Genomic DNA, 21,959 nt, shown 5'->3' on the forward strand with positions numbered 1-21,959 from the left:
TCTTTATTAGAATAATTTAGCATACTTATCTTTCTTAGGGTTCCACCCCTTTATCCACTTCTTTAATAATAGAACATACTTAGCTCAAGAGCATCTCCCTAGTGATCTTTGCTGTGTAGTCTGCCTTGTATCATACAGCACCTTTTGTGATGTGTGACATGTGGGGTCTATTCAACACCTTGACATGCAGTGTTTAAACTTCCTGTTGAAGTAAATGTCTAAGTAGTGCTATGGACAAGTTGCAAAGTAAAAAACATTTTAAGACACACAGATTGAGTCTCGGTTCACACTACTGCCACCTGAAAGTCACGCGACTTTGCCAGGCAACTTGAGTACTACTCTGAAGCAACTTTCAGCGAATGCCTGGGTAATCTTCCTGTCGGATTCAAATCACATCAACATAGATGATGATCTGGCTTGGAGGTGACTTCTATTAAAGTATAAGGGCACAAGTCAGATAGAAGTAGCCTGGAAGTAGTACAGGAACCTTTTGTAAAGTCAGAGCGTCTTCTGTACATAGTTACATAGTTAGTCTGGCTGAAAAAAGACAAAAGTCCATCCAGTTCAACCATAAAAAAAAAAAAAGTTATAATCCTATACCCACAGTTGATCCAGAGGCAGGCAAAAAACCCATCAAAGCACGATCCAATTTGCTTCTGCATGGGAAAAAATTCCTTTCTGATCCCCCGAGAAGCAATTGGATATTCCCTGGATCAACTTTACCTATAAATGTTAGTATCTAGTTATATTCTGTGTAAGAAACAATCCAGGCCTTTTTTGAAGCAATCCACTGAGGTGGCCAGAATCAACTCTTGAGGGAGTCTATTCCAGATTTTCACAGCTCTCACTGTGAAGAAACCTTTCCACGTTTGGAGATTACATTTCTTTTCCTCCAGGCGTAAAGAGTGCCCCCTTGTCTTCTGTGATGACCACAGGTAGTGCTAATTAAGAGGACTGTCATTGACCGGGGGCGGACTGACAACTTATGGGGCCCTTGGGCAATAGGGGATCATGGGGCCCCTGTGTCCTTGCCCACACCCAAAAAAGCCTATGAAAAAGCCAATTAAAGGTACCAGGGGCATCTCATGGTGCCCCCTACTGACCCCGGGCCCTCGGGCAGTGCCCAAGTGCTCAAATGGTCAGTCCACCCGTCATTGACTAACATGGAATTTCACATGTCGTGCAACTTGGGGGTCTCACGAGTCAGATCCCAAGCTGCGGTAGTGTGAACCGAGCCTGAAGAGTGGAGTAGCCCTGAGAAAAATACGTGCCCTAAAAATGTTTCCTTTAAAGTCAATTGATTCTTCTGAATCTCCTATATATGCTATTTGCAGTATAATATTTGATAATAACCCATTCATTTTCTCTGGGTAAATACATTCAACCTCAATACTTTACAGGTCGTTTACTTCTCTTATTAATTTAGTTACCCTTCTTTACAATCAGTGCAGTTCTGAGAAGACTACCTCTGTTATCTAGAGCTTAAGATTGATGCTGTATTTTTAAGATGAGGATTGCATTGTGTAGAGACAAAATAACCATGTTTCTGCAGTCTAAACTTCATTCTATACAATTAAATATTAGGCTTTATAAACCATAAACTGACATTTGCTGCACATTTAAAAAAAATCTATAAATGTATTAGGGCACCCGACACCTCCTCCTCTGTCATCAACTATCTCAATTTTACTTTCCTGATTGTATGTTGTCTGTATATTTTTGGAATTCAAATGCCTAACCTCACATTAATTCTCATTAAACCCCATTTGTTATGCAATTATCGTATTATCCAATGTGTTTATATCAACCTGTAGCTTGTATAATTCTTTTATAAATTTGATTACCCCAAATAGTTTGGTGTCACATGCTTTGACAAATCTGAAATGCTATACAATTTATAAACAAGTTTAAGAGTAATATTATTGGAAATGAATGCTACATTACACCAGAGTAAGAATCTTTGATCATAGTTTGCTGTTCATTTACAGTGCACATTTTTATTTAAAAACCAAAAATGCCTTAATTTCCCTGTCACATTTTTGGAGGCCCCAGATCACCAGGACAATAGAAACACACACAAAATTACCACATTTTGGAGAATAAACACCACAATGTATTTTTTAAGTCATGGTGAGTCATTTGAAGACTTCATTTTTTTCCACAAGTTTTTGGAAAATACAGAAAGAAAAATAAATTGTATTTTTTTACACAAAGTTGTAAATTGAATAAGATATTTTTTACACATAGCATGGGCATACTTAGAATTACAACCCAAAACACATTCTGCTACTCCTCCCGAGTATGGAGATACCACATATGTAAGAATTTATCACTGTTTGGACTGATTATGTACCAGATATTGTATCTTGTACGATGATGGCAGCCTATATAAGAGTGGTTAGGGAATATAGTTTAGTGTAGAGTCACCTATAGCAGTCCCTATTCCTATAGTCAGTTGGCTATGCAGATGGGTCATTTCAGGCGGCAGGCAGAGACATGGTCAGCAAACAGGCAAAGGATTGGTCCAGGCAGCAGGCAGAAAGGTGGCCAATATGTAGGCCAGGGTCAGTATAGGTGAGGCAGGCAGAGGAAACACTGCACAGGTGTGGCAGTGATCAGGAATACCGTTGCTTGCTGCACTGATTTGGTGACATGGGGACTTGTGTAGTGGTGGTCAAGAACACTATTGCTTGCTTGCACTGGTTTGGCGACAGTTGGAACTAATGTGATGATTATAAGGAACACCATTGCTGGCATACACTGGTCTGGTGACTGAGCTCATTCACAAATGAGCTTGGGGGTGGCAAAATCTTGCACTTGAGCCTCAGTTTTACAACCCTTCAAGTGTTACCCCTTTTGCTGTGTAGGCCAGGGGTCTACACATGCTGCAGCTTTGATGCTTTTCTTCACAGCTTTGGCAGCAATTATACCCCATGTACCCGCAACAAACACAATCCATTCAAGTGAATGGGGGTGCTTGTGTAGGGTCCAAGGGGTTGAAGTTGGTGGTGAGGAGGAGATACAATGCCTCTTCACTGCCTGTTAAATGCTCAGTGAAGAGAACTTCAAACACGGATCGCTCTTCAGAAAGCATCACTCCTTTTGTTGGCACTATGAGTGATGTGATGGTGACCAAGGACACTGGGATATGTGTGGCAGTCATCAGGGACACTGTGACATGTGCGGCGGTGATCATGGACACTGTGTACAGTGTGCAGTGATCAGGGACACTGTGTATAGTGTGTGGGGATCAGGGACACTGTATAGTGTGTGGTGATCATGGACACTGTGTATGCGGTGATCAGGGATAGAGGGACTGTGCAGCAATGATCAAGGACTCTGTGCTTGTTGTGGGAGTGATCAGGCACACTGTGACTTTGTGTTGGTGATTTGGGACACTGTAAATGGAGTGGCAGTGATTAGGGACACTGTAAGTGATGTAGCAGTGCTCAGGTACACTAAGACTGGTGCAGCAGTGAATAGGGACACTGACTGGTGTAGCGGTCATTAGGGACACTTACTGGTGTAGCGCTGATTATTGACACTGACTGGTGTAGCAATGATTAGGGACACTGACTGGTGTAGCAGTGCTTAGGGACACTGACTGGTGTAGCGGTGACTAGGGACACTGACTGGTGTAGCGATGATTATTGACACTGACTGGTGTAGCGATGATTAGGGACACTGACTGGTGTAGCAGTGATTAGGGACACTGACTGGTATAGTGGTGATTAGGGACACTGTGGCTGGTGTGCTGTGATTACGAACACTGAGGTGACTGGCAACACTGGTCTAGTGACATTGCACTGCGGTGATCATTGAAAATGTCTGGGAGCACTGACATACAGTGATATCAGAGTGGCCAGCCATTATACATGATCACCACCACAGCAGCACAATGTCAACTTACTTTGGTGACAGTATAAAAAAAATTTACAATTTTTTTTTTATTTACATACCGTCACTAGAGCAGCACAATTCCCTAACACTATCCTTTCAAAGACTGTCATTGAATGACACATACAAGGCACATGAGGGGATGCACGTACCCATACGCACTCCCAAAATGACGCTTGTCCCACCCAGCAGTACATGCAGTGAGCGGGGCAGGAAGCAGGTGAAAGAGAGTAGATTTGCTTGGAAAAATATATTTGAAAGCTCTTGGTTTTTTTTTTTTTGTCTCTTACTTTTGAAGGTGATGCCTCTCAATTCAGCATATACTGTATATTGGAAGAGGGACATGTTCAACTGATATTGGTAGATGTAAACACATGTTGAAAGGGCCTAATGCAGGCCATACATGGGTTGAATTCTGAGCTACTGAAATTTTCTTTAGAAAATCGGAAATGTTGTGCATTTTCTAATCTGACAGTGCCACTATTAATTTTGAAATTTGACCAACCAAGCCTTTAAATTTGACCTCATGTTGCTACAGAATTTTTGCGGCCAAAAATTTCCTTTTTTTCTAGGTCACAGCTCATGCTCATTTCTTTTTCAATTACATTTCATGCACGATTCTTCTATCATTGATTAGAAATGTGTTTGTTTTTCAAAAAATTTCCAACATGCCCGATCACTCAAATTCGATGGCAAATGAAAATCGGCCTAATGGGTCAATATTCAAACAAAAATTCTTAGAAAAGATTTTCGAAAAAAATTATTTCGGTATTCGACCCATGTATGGTAGGCTTTAGTATCGCAGTTTTTGATCCATTTTCTGGACCAACAGAGTCCCCTGACTCAGCGGCTTTACAGAGACAATGAGCTGAAGTCTGTTGTTCTCCTACTGGTTCACTGTACAAACACTTGACAGGTTCACTTAACAGGTCTTAAATCCATGGGCTATGGGCCTGTTTATCCAGCAATAACTTTGTTATTACCTAAGGTAAGATACAGGTGAAACTTGAAAAATTAGAATATCGTGCAAGTTCATTTATTTCAGTAATGCAACTTAAAAGGTGAAACTAATATATGAGATAGACTCATTACATGCAAAGTAAGATAGTTCAAGCCGTGATTTGTCATAATTTTGATGATTATGGCTTACAGCTCATGATAATCAGCTAAGTAAGCCATAACACCTGCAAAGGGTTCCTGAGCCTTTAAATGGTCTCTCAGTCTGGTTCAGTAGGAATCACAATCATGGGAAAGACTGGTGACCTGACAGTTGTGCAGAAAACCATCATTGACACCCTCCATAAGGAGGGAAAGCCTCAAAAGGTAATTGCAAAAGAAGTTGGATGTTCCCAAAGTGCTGTATCAAAGCACATTAATAGAAAGTTATGTGGAAGGGAAAACTGTGGAAGAAAAAGGTGCACAAGCAGCAGGGATGACCGCAGCCTGGAGAGGATTGTCAGGAAAAAGCCATTCAAAAGTGTTGGGGACTTTCACAAGGAGTGGACTGAGACTGGAGTCAGTGCATCAAGAGCCAGCACACACAGACGGATCTTGGACATGGGCTTCAAATGTCGTATTCCTCTTGTCAAGCAACTCCTGAACAAACAACGCCAGAAGCTTCTTACCTGGGCTAAAGAAAAACAGACCTGGTCTGTTGCTTAGTGGCCCAAAGTCCTCTTTTCTGATGACAGCAACTTTTGCATCTCATTTGGAAACCAAGGACACTGCAAGATGCTTGAAGTCCAGTGTGAAGTTTCCACAGTCTGTGTTGATTTGGGGAGCCATGTCATCTGCTGGTGTTGGTCCACTGTGCTTCATTAAGTCCAGGGTCAACGCAGCCACCTTCCAGGAGATTTTGAAGCACTTCATGCTTCCTTCCACAGACAAGCTTTATGGGGATGCTGACTTCATTTTCCAGCAGGACTTGGCACCTGCCCACACTGCCAAAAGCACCAAAACCTGGTTCAATGACCGTGGGATTACTGTGCTTGATTGGCCAGAAAACTCGCCTGACCTGAACCCCATAGAGAATCTATGGGGCATTGCCAAGAGAAAGATGAGAGACATGAGACCGAACAATGCAGAAGAGCTGAAGGCCACTATTGAAGATGCTGGTCTTCCATAACACCTCATCAGTGCCACAGGTTGATAGCTTCCATGCCAAGCCGCATTGAGACAGTAATTGCTGCAAAAGATGCCCAAACCAAGTACTGAGTACATACTTTTCAGAGGTCTGATATTGTACAATCCTTGTTTTATTGATTGCATGTAATATTCTAATTTTCTGAGATTGTGGATTTGGGGTTTTCATGAGCTGTAAGCCATAATCATCACAATTATGACAAATCACGGCTTGAACTATCTTGCTTTACATGTAATGAGTCTATCTCATATATTAGTTTCACCTTTTAAGTTGCATTACTGAAGTAAATGAACTTTTGCACGATATTCTAATTCTTCGAGTTTCACCTGTATGTCATTTTAGGAAAACAAGCCTTTATTTTGCCAACATTTGCAAAAAACGTTTACATTTGTTTTTGCATAGACAAGAAAAGTAACAAACGTAATATTTTATTCTGTAATGTGTCCTGTTCAAAATGACAATAAAACTTTTTTCAAATGTGACACTTAAAAAATTAGGAAAATAAATAAATAAAAATGAAAAAAAAAACATTTAAATATCAATAGCTTCAAAGATAGAAATAAACAAAAAAACAGCAAGAAATAATAGCTAAGGGGGAAAGAAAAGAAATAATGAATTAGGGCTGAGAAGGGTAAATTAAGCGCTATTAAATTAAAAAATGTATTTAACAAAACATTTTTTTTACTTGTATTGATTTAAGTGGCATAATGGAATTGAAGCTTTTCCCAAATGCTAAAGTAACAATAGGGTTAGTATGGCAGTCAGCAGGGGCAGAGGGCATATAATATGTTTCTAAAGGAAAACACTTAAACTATATAAACAATATGTAAACATTTGACAATATTAGCAATACTCATAAAAATAATCTGCCTGGTTTACAATTAAAAAGTCTGCCTTACTGAACCTACCTTAAAGAAGAACCAGTAACTGTTGAGACAATGAACACCTTAGTCAGGTCTATGTACAGCATAATGTTCAGAGTGCAGGGATCAGGAGCATGTAAAAATCAAAACAACATATGGAGTGCAGTGGTCAGAATGAGTGCCATGTTCACATCAACGTCCTCCCTTACATCAAAGTCCCCAGTCTTTCCCCTATACATCAGAGTCCTCCCTTACATCTGTGCCTCCAAAGTCCCACCTTACAGCAGAGTCACCCTTTAAACCAAAATCTGGTGGAGTTCCTCCTTACATTCAGAGGCTGGCAAAGTACCCCCTAACATCAGAATCCAGCAGAGTGCCCCCTTACATTAGAGTCTAGTGAAGTGCCCCTTACATCATAATCCAGTGGAGTGCACCCTCACATCAGAGTTCAGCAGAGTGCCTCCTTACATCAGAATCCTGCGTAAGGTCCCCTTACATCAGAATTTGGCAGAGTGCCCCCTTACATCAGAATTTGGCAGAGTTCCCCCTTACATCAGAGTACAACGAAGTTCCCCCTTACATCAGAGTTCAGCGGCATGCCCGCCTTTGGCAGAGTGCCCCCTTACATCAGAATCCAGTGAAGTGCCCCCTTACATCAGAATCTGGCAGGGTGCCCCCTTACATCATAATCCAGTGAAATGCCCTCTCACATAAGAGTTCAGTGCAGTGGCCCCTTACATCAGAATCCAGTGGAATTCCCCCTTACATCAGAATCTGGCAGAGTGTTCTCTTACATCAGAAACCAGTGGAGTGCCCCCTTACATCAGAACCTGGCAGTGTTCCCCCTTACATCAGAATCTGGATGAGTGCCTCCTTACATCACAATCTGGCAGAGTTCCCCCTTACATCAGAGTTCAGTGGAGTTCCCCCTTACATCAGAGTTCAGCGCCGTGCCCCTTACATCAGAATCCAATGCAGTATCTCCTTGCATTAGAATCTGGAAGACTGCCCTCTTACATCAGAGTTCAGCAGAGTGCCCCATTACATCAGAATTCAGTGGAGTGCCCCCTTACATCAGATTCCAGCAGAGTGCCCTCTTACATTAAAGTCCAGCTGCGTGCCCCCTTTCATCAGAATCTGGCAGAGTGCACCCTTAAATCAGAGTTCATTGGAGTGCCCCCTTACATCAGAATCCAGCGGAGTACACCCTTACATCAGAATCAAGTGGAGTGCCCCCTTACATCAGATTTCAGTTGTCCCTGAGTGCTAACTGGACATGAAATTTGCTGTGCAAGTGTGTGAAGGGGGGAGCAACAGATGGGGGACAGAAAGGAGGGTGATGGGGAGTATTCAGTGAACTGCTCACTCACCCCAGGATCTGCAGGCTCAGGAGCAGCATCAATCATGCGTCCATGATGGATCTACCAGCTGCTGGCTTCAAATCTCCCACCCACACATCCCCTCTGTCAGTCACAGCACTGGCTGAACATAGGGGATTGCAGTGTGGGTGGAACAGAGATACGGGATGGGGGACAGATCTCTCTCCTGTCCTATGTGTGCAGGGAGGGAGAAGGGGGGAGTTTGCTTGTTGGGCTGTGCAAGAGTGTCATAGACACTCTGGCTTCACAGCTGCAGCCAGTCTTCCTTTTTTAGGTAGCTTTCTTCAGGCACAACATGGCGGGGGGAATTGCATGTGGGGGGGTGTAACTGAATTCTGGGGGGGGGCGAAGCCCCCCTCAAGCCCCCCTAGGTCCAGCCATAGGCCTGAACAGGAGAAATGGGCTTCTTTAAATTAAACACCTTGCTTTCTAACATATATAATACCAATTTGATAAATTAGTTTAAACAAAATTGTGATTTGATTACTGTAACCCAGAACATTGTCATATTGTGTGCATTGCTTGAAATCAACAAACCCAACACAGTATAATCTCTACATGGGCTTTAAAATCTGTTCTACAGTAAGTGCCCAGTCATACCGGTGCGATTTTAGGTGCAATCTGGGAATTGAAATCACACCTGAAATCACATCTTATGAATGTGAATGTCGATGTTTTAACATTTGCAATTTGTTCCAGCGCAATTTCTAAAGTAGTTCTTGCATTACTTTTTCTGCAGTTTTGTTGTGATTTCACATACATAGAATACAATGGAAATTATGCTGCAAATTGTAAGAAATCGTTGAAAATCTTCACAAGTAGCAAAAAAGTCTTCAGAAATCGAACCTGAAATTGTGCTGAAATTGCACACAAATCGCACGATTTTAAATTGCAGCGGTGTGACCAGTGACTAAGTGTTGCTTTTTCAGTACCAGCAGTAACATTATACTAGGTAATCCCAGGTTAAGTATTATGGCCACTGTATGTTCCATGGTATGTGAGAACAAATTACAAGTGAAATGCAAAACTAGTTCTCACCTTGTACACCAATAATTTCTGTTTCTTGTTGTTCATACATCCATATATAATTATTAATAACTGGAATGGCAGGTTAGGGTAAATAATGCAATAATTTGTTGTAGTTTATAATTTCAATAAAATTCTTTGATTTTAATTTTCTCATTTGTTTTTATTTCTGATTTTAGGTGTCTGCAAAAATGTTAGCACTTCTCATTGTATGATGCCTAGTAAAATGGCATCATGCTGGCCCTCCATTTTAGTATTCCATCTCCTCCTACTGTGTTCAGAAGAAAATGCACTGGGGTGTCCTGGCCGTTGTGAATGCACACCACAAATCCGATCAGTTATCTGTCACCGTAAGCGCCTCTCAGCAATTCCTGATGGCATTCCCTCTGAAACAAAGCTTTTGGACCTTAGTAAGAACCGTATTCGCTGCCTGAATCCTGGTGAATTTTCATCCTTTCCCCAACTGGAAGAAGTGGATCTTAGTGAAAATATTATCTCAGTTATTGAGCCAGGGGCATTTGCCAACCTCTTCTACCTACAAACCTTGAAGCTGAAGGGTAATCAGCTGAAACTTATTCCAGCTGGGGTATTCAACAAACTTGGCAATCTGACTTTGTTGGATATTAGTGAAAATAAAATTGTCATATTGTTGGATTTCATGTTCCAGGATCTGCGGAATTTGAAAAGCCTTGAAGTTGGAGACAATGAACTGTTGTATATTTCACAGAAAGCCTTTTCTGGACTGGTAGGACTAGAACAGCTAACAATTGAAAAATGCAACCTAACTTCTATATCTGCCGACTCACTGTCTTATCTGCAAGGTCTTGAGGTCCTTAAACTTCGTCACTTGGGCATCAGCAATTTAGAAGAACAAAACTTTCAAAAACTTTCCAGCCTCAAACAACTAGAAATTGACTGCTGGCCTTTTCTAGAGGATGTTTGTCCAACAGCCTTTCAAGGATTAAATCTTACCTCTCTTTCAATCACTTATACCAATCTTACATCAGTACCAGGTGCTGCTCTAAAAAGTCTTACTTACCTGGAATACCTAAATCTTTCTTACAACCCTATTAGGATCATCCAGCGGGGTTCCTTTCGTGACATAATCAGGCTCAGAGAGCTTCACATAGTAGGAGCCTCTCTCACTATGGTAGAATCCCAAGCTTTTTATGGCCTGAGACAGATCCGACTCTTGAATGTCTCCAATAATCTCCTATTAACTTTGGAAGAGAACACTTTTCAATCAGTGAATACTTTAGAGACACTGAGAGTGGATGCCAATCCACTTGCTTGTGATTGCAGACTACTATGGATCTTGCAACGAAGAAAAACGCTCAATTTTGATGGTCACCAACCTGTCTGTGCTTCTCCTGTTGAGATTCAAGGCAATGCTTTGTGCGATTTTCCAGATTCAATACTTTTTGAATATTTCACATGCCAAAAACCCAAAATAAGGGACCGAAAGCTGCAACACATTACAGCCCATGAAGGTCAGGCAGTATCGTTCCACTGTAAGGCAGATGGAGAACCTGTTCCAGTTATTGTCTGGGTCTCACCACAGAGAAGGATGATTACAAGCAGGAGTGTAGGAAGATCTACTGTCCTGCCAGAAGGTACCTTGGAGATAAGATATGCTCAAGTACAAGATAGTGGGACATATATTTGTATTGCAACTAATGCTGGAGGGAATGATACTTACTTTGCAACATTGACTGTAAAAGGTGACAACTCTCCATATTCCAACCGAACATTGTATTTATCAGAATATAATGATACCTCTCACAATGACACCCATGTTTTTTTGAAGTTTACTCTGGACCTAAAAACAATTTTGGTGTCAACAGCCATGGGATGTATTACATTCTTGGGAGTAGTACTATTTTGCTTTCTTCTTCTCTTTGTTTGGAGCAGAGGAAGAGGACAGCATAAAAATAACTTCTCGGTGGAGTATTCATTCCGTAAGGTTGATGGGCCTGCCTCTGCTGCTGGTCAAGGTGGAGCTAGAAAGTTCAATATGAAAATGATATGAGAGTTGAAGACTAAGTAATTTGCTTTAGGATACTGTGAATTTTGCTAATTAAAGGTAGTGATCTGAAAGGTGTGCCTCATCTATGAGATTACATTACCTGCCTGTAATTACATGCTTATGGCATCTTCCATTCCTACTAATTACAAGGGCTATTGAATTGCTCTTGCCAATTGGGTTGTCTTGACCAGCCAATCACATCTTCTTGTGTGTGACTGAACAGGGCTGGTTTAAACTGCAAACCCAGCATTCCAGGAGCTGAGTGCCTCACCCACACTACACAGAAAATGTGACAAGTTGACAGTTTAGTGATAAAGTGTGGGAGACCTAATCTTCATGTGACATGGATATGTGGAATCCAAATGTTTTGGCAAGATGACACAATAAAGCAGGGTTTGTAAAACAGCCTTAACTGAAACAAAATGAGGTTTACTGATAATGGCTCCATTCCAGAAAAATGACTTAATAATTAGAAAAAAAAAAATCAGGACCCAGCACATCTTTGGAAATATTCAGAAACACATCTTGAGCTTTACTCACCTGGAAAACTAACAGTCTACTAGGGAAAACTCTCAGGATACATAATGGGACCATCACAGACCAATATTAAGGCCATAATAGAAAAAAAATCTCAGCAAGAAGAACTGGATGTAGAACCCAATACAAGTGATACATCAAACACATTTAAGCACAGTATGTGAAATATGTAAAAGAGAATCATGAATCAAACATCTTTAAAGCATACAAACACAAATCAGAGAAAGTGTAACACTATCCAAGAACCATATAAAACACACAAACCTAACCCTATCCCAGTGTCCAATAAGTATAAAATTTTGCAGGCTTACTTGCCAGATCAAACAATCCTGCTGGACTGCTAAGATCAATTATGACTGGGGTCAATTATTAAGACAAAAGTAGATTTAGTATTTAGGATTCATGTGTTAAAGCATTCAGGTTTTGAACAACACCATCTAAAATGTTATTAAGTGTGCATGTTGAGTAGATTTTAAGAATCATAAATAGAGTGGGGAAACTAAAAAATGTATTAAACTTAATTCTGTATTTTCACTAACTTATTTAAATGTATTTAATTTAATATAGTGATAAATACAGTGTTCAGTAAGAGAGAAAAAAAACTGATACACAGTTTTATATATTTTTTTAACCTTCGGCCTTGAAAGTTATGAATCACAAAACCCAACTGTTGCAAACAGCTTGGCAAATTAAATAACATTACTAAATATCAATTTTCACGTATTAAAATATGAGGGGTGTTCAAGTCAAACCGCGACTTTTGAGTTTATATAATAAAAGAACAAATTTTAAGGAGTGGAAACTGCATTTATTTTTCGTCATACTCCTCTGCTACATGTATACACTTATCCTGGCATTTAACTAATGCCCGGAAGGCTCCGGCATAGACAGATTTGTCAGTACGCCTGAACCATCCTAGGACAGCCTGCTTCACTTCGTCATCATTGTGTTCACCGTTCCCACAGAAAGATTAGGCTCTTGTGCAATTTCACAACAGGTTATGCGTTGATTATCCAGGATCAGGCGTTTCACGTGCTGAATGTTCACAGGAACGACTGCTGTGACTGGGAACCACCATGACCGGGATCGTCACTGACAGATGTACGGCCATCTTTGAAACATTTATCCCATTCAAATGTCTTACTGCTGCTGAGCATCTTATCACCATAGTGTGCTTGTAGTCTTCTATAGATATCCGTGGGTTTTACGCCTTCGTTCACAAGAAACTTCATCACCACACGCTGTTCCATACACGCACTATCACTGTTTTCTGCCATCTTTAAAAACGGTCTCTGAACTGGCCCACGACATGTGCGCCCCCTATCAGTAATATGATACATTTGCCACTTACGTCTGTATGTAGTAAGCCACAATAGTATCACTTTTTATACCTGTAAAATTAAAAGTCCTGGTTTGACTTGAACACCCCTTATATTTTAAAAATTAAGTTATGTGCATCACAAATACTAAACCTAATAAGTCATCTTTGTAGCAGGCGTCAGTAACTAAAATCTGGATAATAAACATTTTATTGGACCTACAGGAGTCAGTTATCCAAGTTCACAAAGTGTCTTTCTGATAACTGTTTGGGGTTACTACATGTAATGCTGGTGTTTGGTGACAGAATTTGGGGTGAACTACGATACTGGCAAAGCTGATTGTGCAGAGGTAAGAACAGTATTGAAAAAAAAAATAGAGGGTGACATTTATAAGCACCCCAGTAATGTTATTGTTTGTCCCAACCAACGTTACATACTGTAAATTAGTTGCATACAGTTATCAAAAAAATCTTCATTTTAATGGGCCTTTAGCAAAATGCCAATGACAGACAAAAGATGGGAAGTATGGCAAGTACCCCATGTATTTTCTAAATATATACTGTAATCTGTTAGAAAGCAGAGTTTATATGTGTGCTCTATATACTTTATTTTGAAGACTGATATATACACAGAATTTGAATAGTAAGTTACAATGGCTAAGTAATAGCAGAATGATGCCTCATTGTGCCAGAATTGACATGATGTTTCTGATGCAGTAACATGCAATAATACAGTGCCAGGTACCCTTAAAGTGATAGTAAACCATCAGTTTCTAAGCACATTCAGCTGCTGATTTAATTGGTTACTGAGTATGTTTCATCTTTTTATTCTTCTCTATGTTCCAGTTTAAGATCATGCCATGACTGCTGCCCCAAGTTTCTTTTTTCAGGGTGCCTCTATTCACTAGCAGCCTCCTATGGAGCTGCCATTGCATGTAGGGACTATAGTGTTTCCATATATTGTTTACATCAATGGAAAACCCACAGCCCTGTAGCCTACGATAGTAAGGCTTCTCTCTTCTCCTCCACCCTCCCTGTTCCATGCTAAGAGACTGACTGAAGACTGCGCTGTTTACTGTTAATTCTTTCCTGAGAAGACCAGAAGTTCAGGGAAGAAGTACTGAGAGAGCAGGAGCCAGCTGCAATGAAAGTTGTAAACTGGAAGTGCTGTGGTAAGAATTTTAACAAATAGTTTACTGAGGAGTGTCTCTTTTATTGTGCCCAATGTATTAAACTACAAATGCTGAGGATATAATACTATTTTAAAGAGATAATTGGAGCAGCAGTTAGTCATGTTCAAACCCAATGTGAATAATTACAGTTGGAAGAGAAGAAAAGTAATAAACCGGTCTGATAGCAAAGGGAAACACACATTTCTCATTCCAGATAAATTTTATAGTAGGAACATTGCTGCCCTGCATATGAAATCTCCCTGGGTTTAAAAAGCAATTCTCAGCAAGAAGTAATGCAAGCTGTTGCCAATATACTAAAGGCAGAGAATCAAGGCAAATTTACTTGTATATTACACAGTATCGGCAAGCTTTTTGCAGTGCTTCTGGGCAAACGTCTGTCTCTTAGTTCTAAACTATGCAATTAGCTTCTTATTTTCAAAAACAAGCAGATTTTGCTGCTGTAAGCAGTGAGAGAGTAATGCTGGACATATTAAGCAAACTAGCCAGTAGGCATGGATCCACCACCATTTAGGACCTGAATACTTACAAGTATAGGAAAATAGACAGCAGGAGAGCCAGGTGGAGAAAACATATGACAGTATGAGAATTAGAAAAATTCAACAGGTACTTTGTAAGCCTAAAAGTGTTTCCAAACTATGGATAATAAAGTATCAAAATATTCTTAACAAACTCCAAAAGAGCTTTAACTAAAGCCCGCACTGACTTAATTAGCTGCAGGCTCCATGGGGTAATGCCTTCTCAAAAATCCTAACTCTGAAGTCAATTCTTAGTTCTGATTCACACGTGTGCAGTGCAGATTAAAGCTCAGGTTTCACACCTACTTGATACAGTAGTTGTTCAGTGGTTCAGGTTAGCTTTACATCAAGTTCAGGACATCTCTAGATCAGGTTCAGGTCAGGATTTTACCCTGTTCACAACTGATGATGTGCGGTTTCGAAACAATTTCCATAGAAGTCAATAGCCTGTAATCCGCACCTGAACCTAACCTCACTGCTCATAAATCGGACATGACCCTTTTTCAATCCTGTCAATCAGTAATAGGTTTTCTACTGAATATACATAGAGAATGCCAGTTTAGACTCCTCTGTGTATCAACATTACTAGCAAACCACTCCACTAGATGCCTGACATGGAATAATTAAATTACAGCTATAACAAAACTAGAGGTGAAATGTGAACACTGATACTGATATAGGAGTGGTTCAGGATTCCTAAGAGCTTCATTACATTGGCAAAGAGAGATTCAAGTCTTCAAATTAAAGGGTTTTTTCAAGAAGGGATCACTGATTCCATTCCATACTGCTTCTTGAAGTCGACTAAATAAGTGATCAACATTTTCTACAAAGTGAAAAACTTCTTCAAGCAATTCAGAAACACACTATATTTTTTTTTAGGTGTATAGCACACTTATATATTCATTTTTTTTCTTTTTCCTGAGAATCTCCTTATTACAGCATTACAATATAAAGTATACTGTATTGTAATCTGTAAAGTAAGTTTCTTCATGCAGAAAAGCAAGCTTTGCAAGTAAGAAAACTGCCACACGTTACTTTGTTGATTTTGTATAAGTTATTAAAATAGTATGATTTGCAACTATAATTGGACTACCCCAGTCTCTGATTAGGCTTTTCCAGATTTTCTTTATGCATAGGGTTGAATTACTAAAGGCAAATTAGACTGTGCACTTTGCAAGTGCAGTTGCTCCAGAACTTAGTAAATGAGGGGAAGGTCTGCTGACTTCCATCATCCAATTATGTGCAAGCAAAAATGCTGTTTTTCTATTTTCCATGCAGGTGATTGGGTACTCCTTGTAAAGTGAAGCTTCTCATTTACTAAGCTCTGGAGCAACTGCACTTACAGAGTGCAACTGTACTTGCAAAGTTCACAATCTATTGGCCTTTAGTAAATCAACCCCATCACCTTATTCATTTCTGTTAATGACCAGAAATCTGCACACTAGATTATAAACCTCTATATGACTCTGAAGACAAAACTTTTTGTATCTGCCTTCATTTCATGCTGCTTGTATGCTTTGGGGCTGATTTGCTAAAGAGTTAACTTATCACGTGTATGTTCATATTGCAAAGTGAATTTAAAGAAATACAGTGATCAGTTCCATTTGTATATCCAGTCATGAGCAAGATAAAAAAAACAGAATTTCGCCTTTTGTATGAAATTTAGATGAATGACTTCAGCTTCACTGTAATTCACTTAGTTAAGGGAACATTCACTTTACAAAGCAAACAGCATCCTTTGCTTTTGTAAATTAAGCACTTTATGTAGCTCCTGTTTCCATGTTATTATCCATGTTATTCTATGTTCCATGTTATTAATTATCGGTAACTATTAATAAGAGGGTAAGAGCAAAAATAAAAGTGTGTCTAAAATAATGTTTAATTTACACAATATATGCTTTAATGAAGGCTGGCACCAGTATGTAGCAAACAAGTAATAATTTACAACTAGTATTCATCTTTATCAGGGGATTTGTAAAGATTAATACTGTTCTGTTAGAAAGGAGCTGAAAACGATTCTGTACAGTGGTTCTTTGTTGTCTATGGCCCTAAAATATCAAGGTACAATGACACACTGCATTCCTGTACAAATCACATGCGATTTGTATGCAGTGCGTTTGTAGCTTTTGTATGGCTCTATTCGCACCACACCCAAACCAAAAACATGTAGGATCCTTTTTTGGTCCGCACTAGAATCGGATTGCATAGGTATTCACAACTATCTAATCCGATTCTGCACATCGCACCGCATTTTGCAGACCGCTTTTGGGGTTTTGGTAACTTTTAACATACTCATCAGCAGCGGTTTGCATGAATTGGGTGTGATTCTGATGTGGTGCGGAATTCACACTGAAAACGCTGCAAATTCTGCACCACATCAGTGTGAACCAGGGCTGATAGTGCTATTTTGAACATATCTATGCCCATACCTCTGAAACACCTTCCACTGCTCTATTGTAGATAATTATAAATATGTTTCCCTTGTATGAAATTTTACTGACCTAAAGAGAAACTACACTGTATCTAAGCACTGCAAACCAAAAGCACTATTTAATTTATTTTTAATACTCAAAGCAAACTCCCCCATCCTTCCATGTCTCCATGCTTTATTTTGCTGAGTAATCACTTTGAAAAACACCCCCTAGCATTCTGGCCATTGAGTAAGGGCAGATGATTCATGTAGCATTTACTTCCTGGAATCCATCTGCCCTTAGCTCAGTTATACAGGCAGGAGGGTGTGCTTAGTTGAGAAAACCCCTCCTGAAGACTCCTGGGATGTATGACATCATTTGTCTAGGCATAGGAACAAGGAAGCAACTGAAGAAATGTAAAAAAAAATGTTTAAAACAAGCAAATATGGTATTCTTTCCTATCTATTTACTAATGCTAGCAGGATAAGGATTAAACATAGTCCATGTTGATTAGGTTCTTGGCCATGAATCAAAATTTGGCCGGTTCAGCAGGGACTGGCTGAATTTCGATCCATGTATGGGCAGTCTGGTTGTACACAAGCAGATCAATTTATCAACTTGTGTACAACCAGCCTGTGAGGTTTTTCCCGAATGATGAGTGCCACCAGCCACCAGCTTCTGTTGGCAACACTGATTATTGTATTCCGAAGGTGGGGAAGTCTCTCCGCTGTCAGAATACAATACGTCAGTAGGAGGGATTCCCCCATTTTCAAGGAAGGTGTAGATGGGGGAATGGAGGAATTTTCTTTCATTCAACCCTCTGGTTGAAAGAAAAAAATGCATAATACATTGGCTGCCATAGAGTCCGCTTAAGTTCATCTTGAGTACTGTTGCGGCTAATTGAAAAAGATACCTGGGAATGTTCTTAGAAATTTGAGAGCCACATAAGTGTACTTTACAGAGATCAGTTCTCAGGTATTAGTGTAGTGAGAAAAGTAAAAAAAAAAAACTAACATGGGATTGGCTGCGTTATTTTAAAGCACATTTCTGCTTTTTGAAACCGCATCCTAACCCTAATGCACCACAATTATAACCTTAAAACAGAAATATTTATGGGGATCTATGTATAAAAAGATCACTGAACAAATATCGACACAGCTCCAACAAAACTTGCCATATCTCCTATGATTTATCACCTATGAATGTAAGTGCCGTCTAGTGGCCATAAACCGTTTTTTACCAGATTGAGGTGTTTGAAACAGTTACTTCATTATGGCTACTAGATGGCGCTTACAATCATGGGACATGCTATAATTATAGTACACAGAGTACAGCCAGTTTCATTGGAGCTGTGCAGAAGTTTGTCAGCAAACTTTTAATACATAGCTAGATCCCATAATGTTGAAAGGTGTTTAAGAAAAATGTTATTATTTTAAATATTATTTAATCAATATATTGTAAATATGTTGTTCTCTGCTACAATGTCTAATTAACTGCTAAAATATGCCCAATAAAATGACTGAGTCCTTCGACAGGAGGATATTGATATATTAGTAATAGAATGGACATACCAATGCACTTAAAATATTTCTATACTGTTATTCTTCATTCAACTTTTAGGGTTTGTACACCCCAAATGCAGATCACAAATGTATTTAAGATTGTGATTATTTGTGTTAAACTGCTTTGAACTCCCAATGGAGGAAAAATAAATAATATGTTAAACACCAAGAAAATAGATAGTTTATTAATTGCTGGCAGCAGGGTTGTTGTCATGGGTGACAAGCGTTCTGTTCCTTCTACTTCCTACCCTTCATACAAATGCACACAAACATACATACACACTGCCAATATAAGAGATTGGAGGAAGTTCATCAATATGGCAGATCACGTGCAAATCTTCCTCCGGTCACTGAAAAATTATATGGCCAAATGTCTGTAAATCTTTGAACATCACACCTGTATCAGACTGTTGGACATCCCATTCCAAAACCATTCCACAATTTATGTGAAGCCATTATCCCCTTTGTGGCCACAACAGCCTCCACTCTTCTGTGAAGGCTTTCCACATATCTTGGACTGTGTCTGTGGGAATGCTGATGTTGGTTGGAAAGCCTGGTTCACAATTCTTCACAACAAACAAATCAGTCCGTGTTTTTATGAACTTGGCTTTGTGCGCATGGGCATAGTCATGCTGGAATAGAAAAGGGCATTCCCAAAACTGTTGCCAAGGTTAAGAGTGCACATTACGTAACATAATTGTCTAGAATATCTCTGTATGCTGTAGCATTTACATTACTCTTTAGTAGAAACACCTATATTCAATTATTTGAAGGGGTGTCCAATAAGGTTTGGTCATACGGTTTTTATGTGATGGTCAGGTGTCCACAAATTTTTGGCCATCTAGTGCACATTAAGTGTAGAAAGTGGCAGCTCACCACAAGTAGGAAGATGCAGGGTAAGAGGCCTTTCTGTCTTTCTCACAAAGGTGCTGACTAAATCGAGTCGTCTGAGATTAGATGTTCAACTCACCTAATCAAAGAAATGGTCCTGGACCGAGAACAGATTTACCCCCAAAAAATGAGGTAAAATCTCTCTCTGAATTACCAAATCAGCTTAAACTTTCACTGCCAGTCCTAGTAGAATCAATACCATTAGGAGTGTTTTATATTAACTATGCAGTAATTATATTTCATGCGCGCACAAACTTTGGAACCTGTCTTTACTTTGCTTAAGACTTTAAGAATTGCATATCTTATGCTTTTTTAGTGTTAAAAGAGTCTTGTTTTTCAAATGTGGAATATGAACTGCAACACATGGATTTGCATATACTCTTGACTGTCCATGTTTTAAAGGCAACTTGTGACTGCAAACATGCTATGTAATAAATGTATAAGGACGTTAAATGATTTTCATGTCACCGAAGTGATCTGCATCATGGATTGCTGTTACATTGTTTTTCTTTCCTTCCATTTTTAAACCCTCCATGTTTTTAGAACCTAGGAAGCCTTTATACTGTGCAGGCAGCATGAATATTTGTCTAGAAATCATTAGCATGCAATGCTTACTTTTGCGCAATTTAGAATAATGCCAGTCATATCGCTCAAGGTTTTCACTTTCAACCCAGGACACTTCATGGTCCTGAGCAGAAGTCCAAAAACATAAGGACTTGTACATGCAGCTGTGGCATGCAGTAGTAGATCCAGAATCTGCATGACCTCCAGTAGGTTGTGTCTGTATAGCAAGCGATAATAGCCAATAGGTCTGCAGAGTGTGCAGTTATACACACCTTTAGGTGCCCTTTTGAGAATTTTAAGACAGCACAAAATGAGACAATAGCTGTGGAAAAAGCCTTGCTAATCTTACCAGTAACGGCCATATTTGAGCAAAAGTATGTTTAGCTTCAAAAATCATAACAGTTGGAAGCTTTGATAGTATTAGTAACATATGAATCTTTATTATATTTGACACAGGAAAGGATTGGATTCATGATAGATTGTGAAAAAAACATAAGCGTCTGAGTTTAATGCTTACAAATGTATGAGCCATACGTAATACACTGTCACAGGTAGCACTGCCATGGTTGCATTCTCAGATTGCTTCATCCTAGCACTTAGGCTTAAAACGTTCCATCTTTTCAACGTGAGCTACACGTTACGGTATATTTGTGTGTTATTTTGTTCAAAACCGTATATAATGTTTTTTTGATTGTGACTAACAAATGAAAAAAATAATTTTAATACCTGTTTTGCTTAGTGTCTTCCTGAAATAAAGGTGTTGTTAACACAAACATAACACGTTTACCTTTTTCTACTTGGAGAAAAACTTCTGGCTTGTCTTCTTTTTTCATACCTCTATTCTATGTCTCTCGACCTTTTGTCCTCTTGTGTCTCACTCATCATCCGTTCTTTCTGTGCAAACCTCATGTGGATATTTTTAAGGTTTCCATAGTCGTGGCCATCAGTGTTGAGCTAAATGAATCTAAGGGTGCCTTTCAGGGGTGGACTGACAATTCATGGGGCCCCCGGGCAATAGGGGATCATGGGGCCCCTGTGTCCTTGCCCAAACTCAAAAAAGCCTATAAAAAAGGTACCAGGGGCATCTCATTGGGCCCCCTACTGACCCTGGGCCCTCGGGCAGTGCCCGAGTTTCCAAATGGTCAGTCCGCCCCTGGTGCCTTTAGAGATGATGTGGCATTTGGGATCTTATTTGGCCAGGTACAGTGGGTACAGAAAAGAGTCACCCCCTTTTAAAAGAATCACATTTTGTTGCTTTGCAGCCTGAAATGAAGACAGACACCGTTTTTGTTTTATGCAGCTGTATTTATAGTGCAACTTATTACATCCAAGTGAAAGATATAACACCAACATGTCAGAAAAAAATAAAACAAAATTCAAAAACAGAATCACTGAGTTGGAAAAAGGATCACCCCCCTCCTAAAAATAACTTGTAAACTCAATCAGGTGTAGCTAATTACCTTTTTAAAGGCACACAAAGCCATTTTAAATTTAAATGTGATCAGCTGTGGTCATTTTGATTAGCTCAGCATGAAAAGAACTTTCCTGGAGTATTTCAGTCCCTGGTGCAACTGAAGCAAACAATCAACTATGGGTGGCAAGGCACTGTCAAACGATCTCCAGGATAAAGTTGT

General features: G+C 39.6%; 1 protein-coding gene across 3 annotated transcripts in view; it reads left to right on the plus strand.

The window, feature by feature from the left end:
* Positions 1–21,103, plus strand: part of LOC149469716 (leucine-rich repeat and immunoglobulin-like domain-containing nogo receptor-interacting protein 3) — a 175,893-nt gene extending 154,790 nt beyond the window's left edge. For all 3 annotated transcript variants that reach the window (XM_089668757.1, XM_089668756.1, XM_089668758.1), the window contains one exon: positions 9,488–21,103. In XM_089668757.1, coding sequence (XP_089524883.1) covers positions 9,520–11,337 — 1,818 coding nt within the window. In that variant the 5' untranslated portion in view covers positions 9,488–9,519 and the 3' untranslated portion in view covers positions 11,338–21,103. The remainder of the gene's footprint in view (positions 1–9,487) is intronic.
* The last annotated feature ends 856 nt before the right edge of the window (positions 21,104–21,959 follow it).

Source organism: Staurois parvus, unplaced genomic scaffold, assembly GCF_062004578.1.
Source record: "Staurois parvus isolate SC_StPar_1 unplaced genomic scaffold, SC_StPar_1.0 ptg000062l, whole genome shotgun sequence".
Lineage (NCBI taxonomy): Eukaryota > Metazoa > Chordata > Amphibia > Anura > Ranidae > Staurois > Staurois parvus.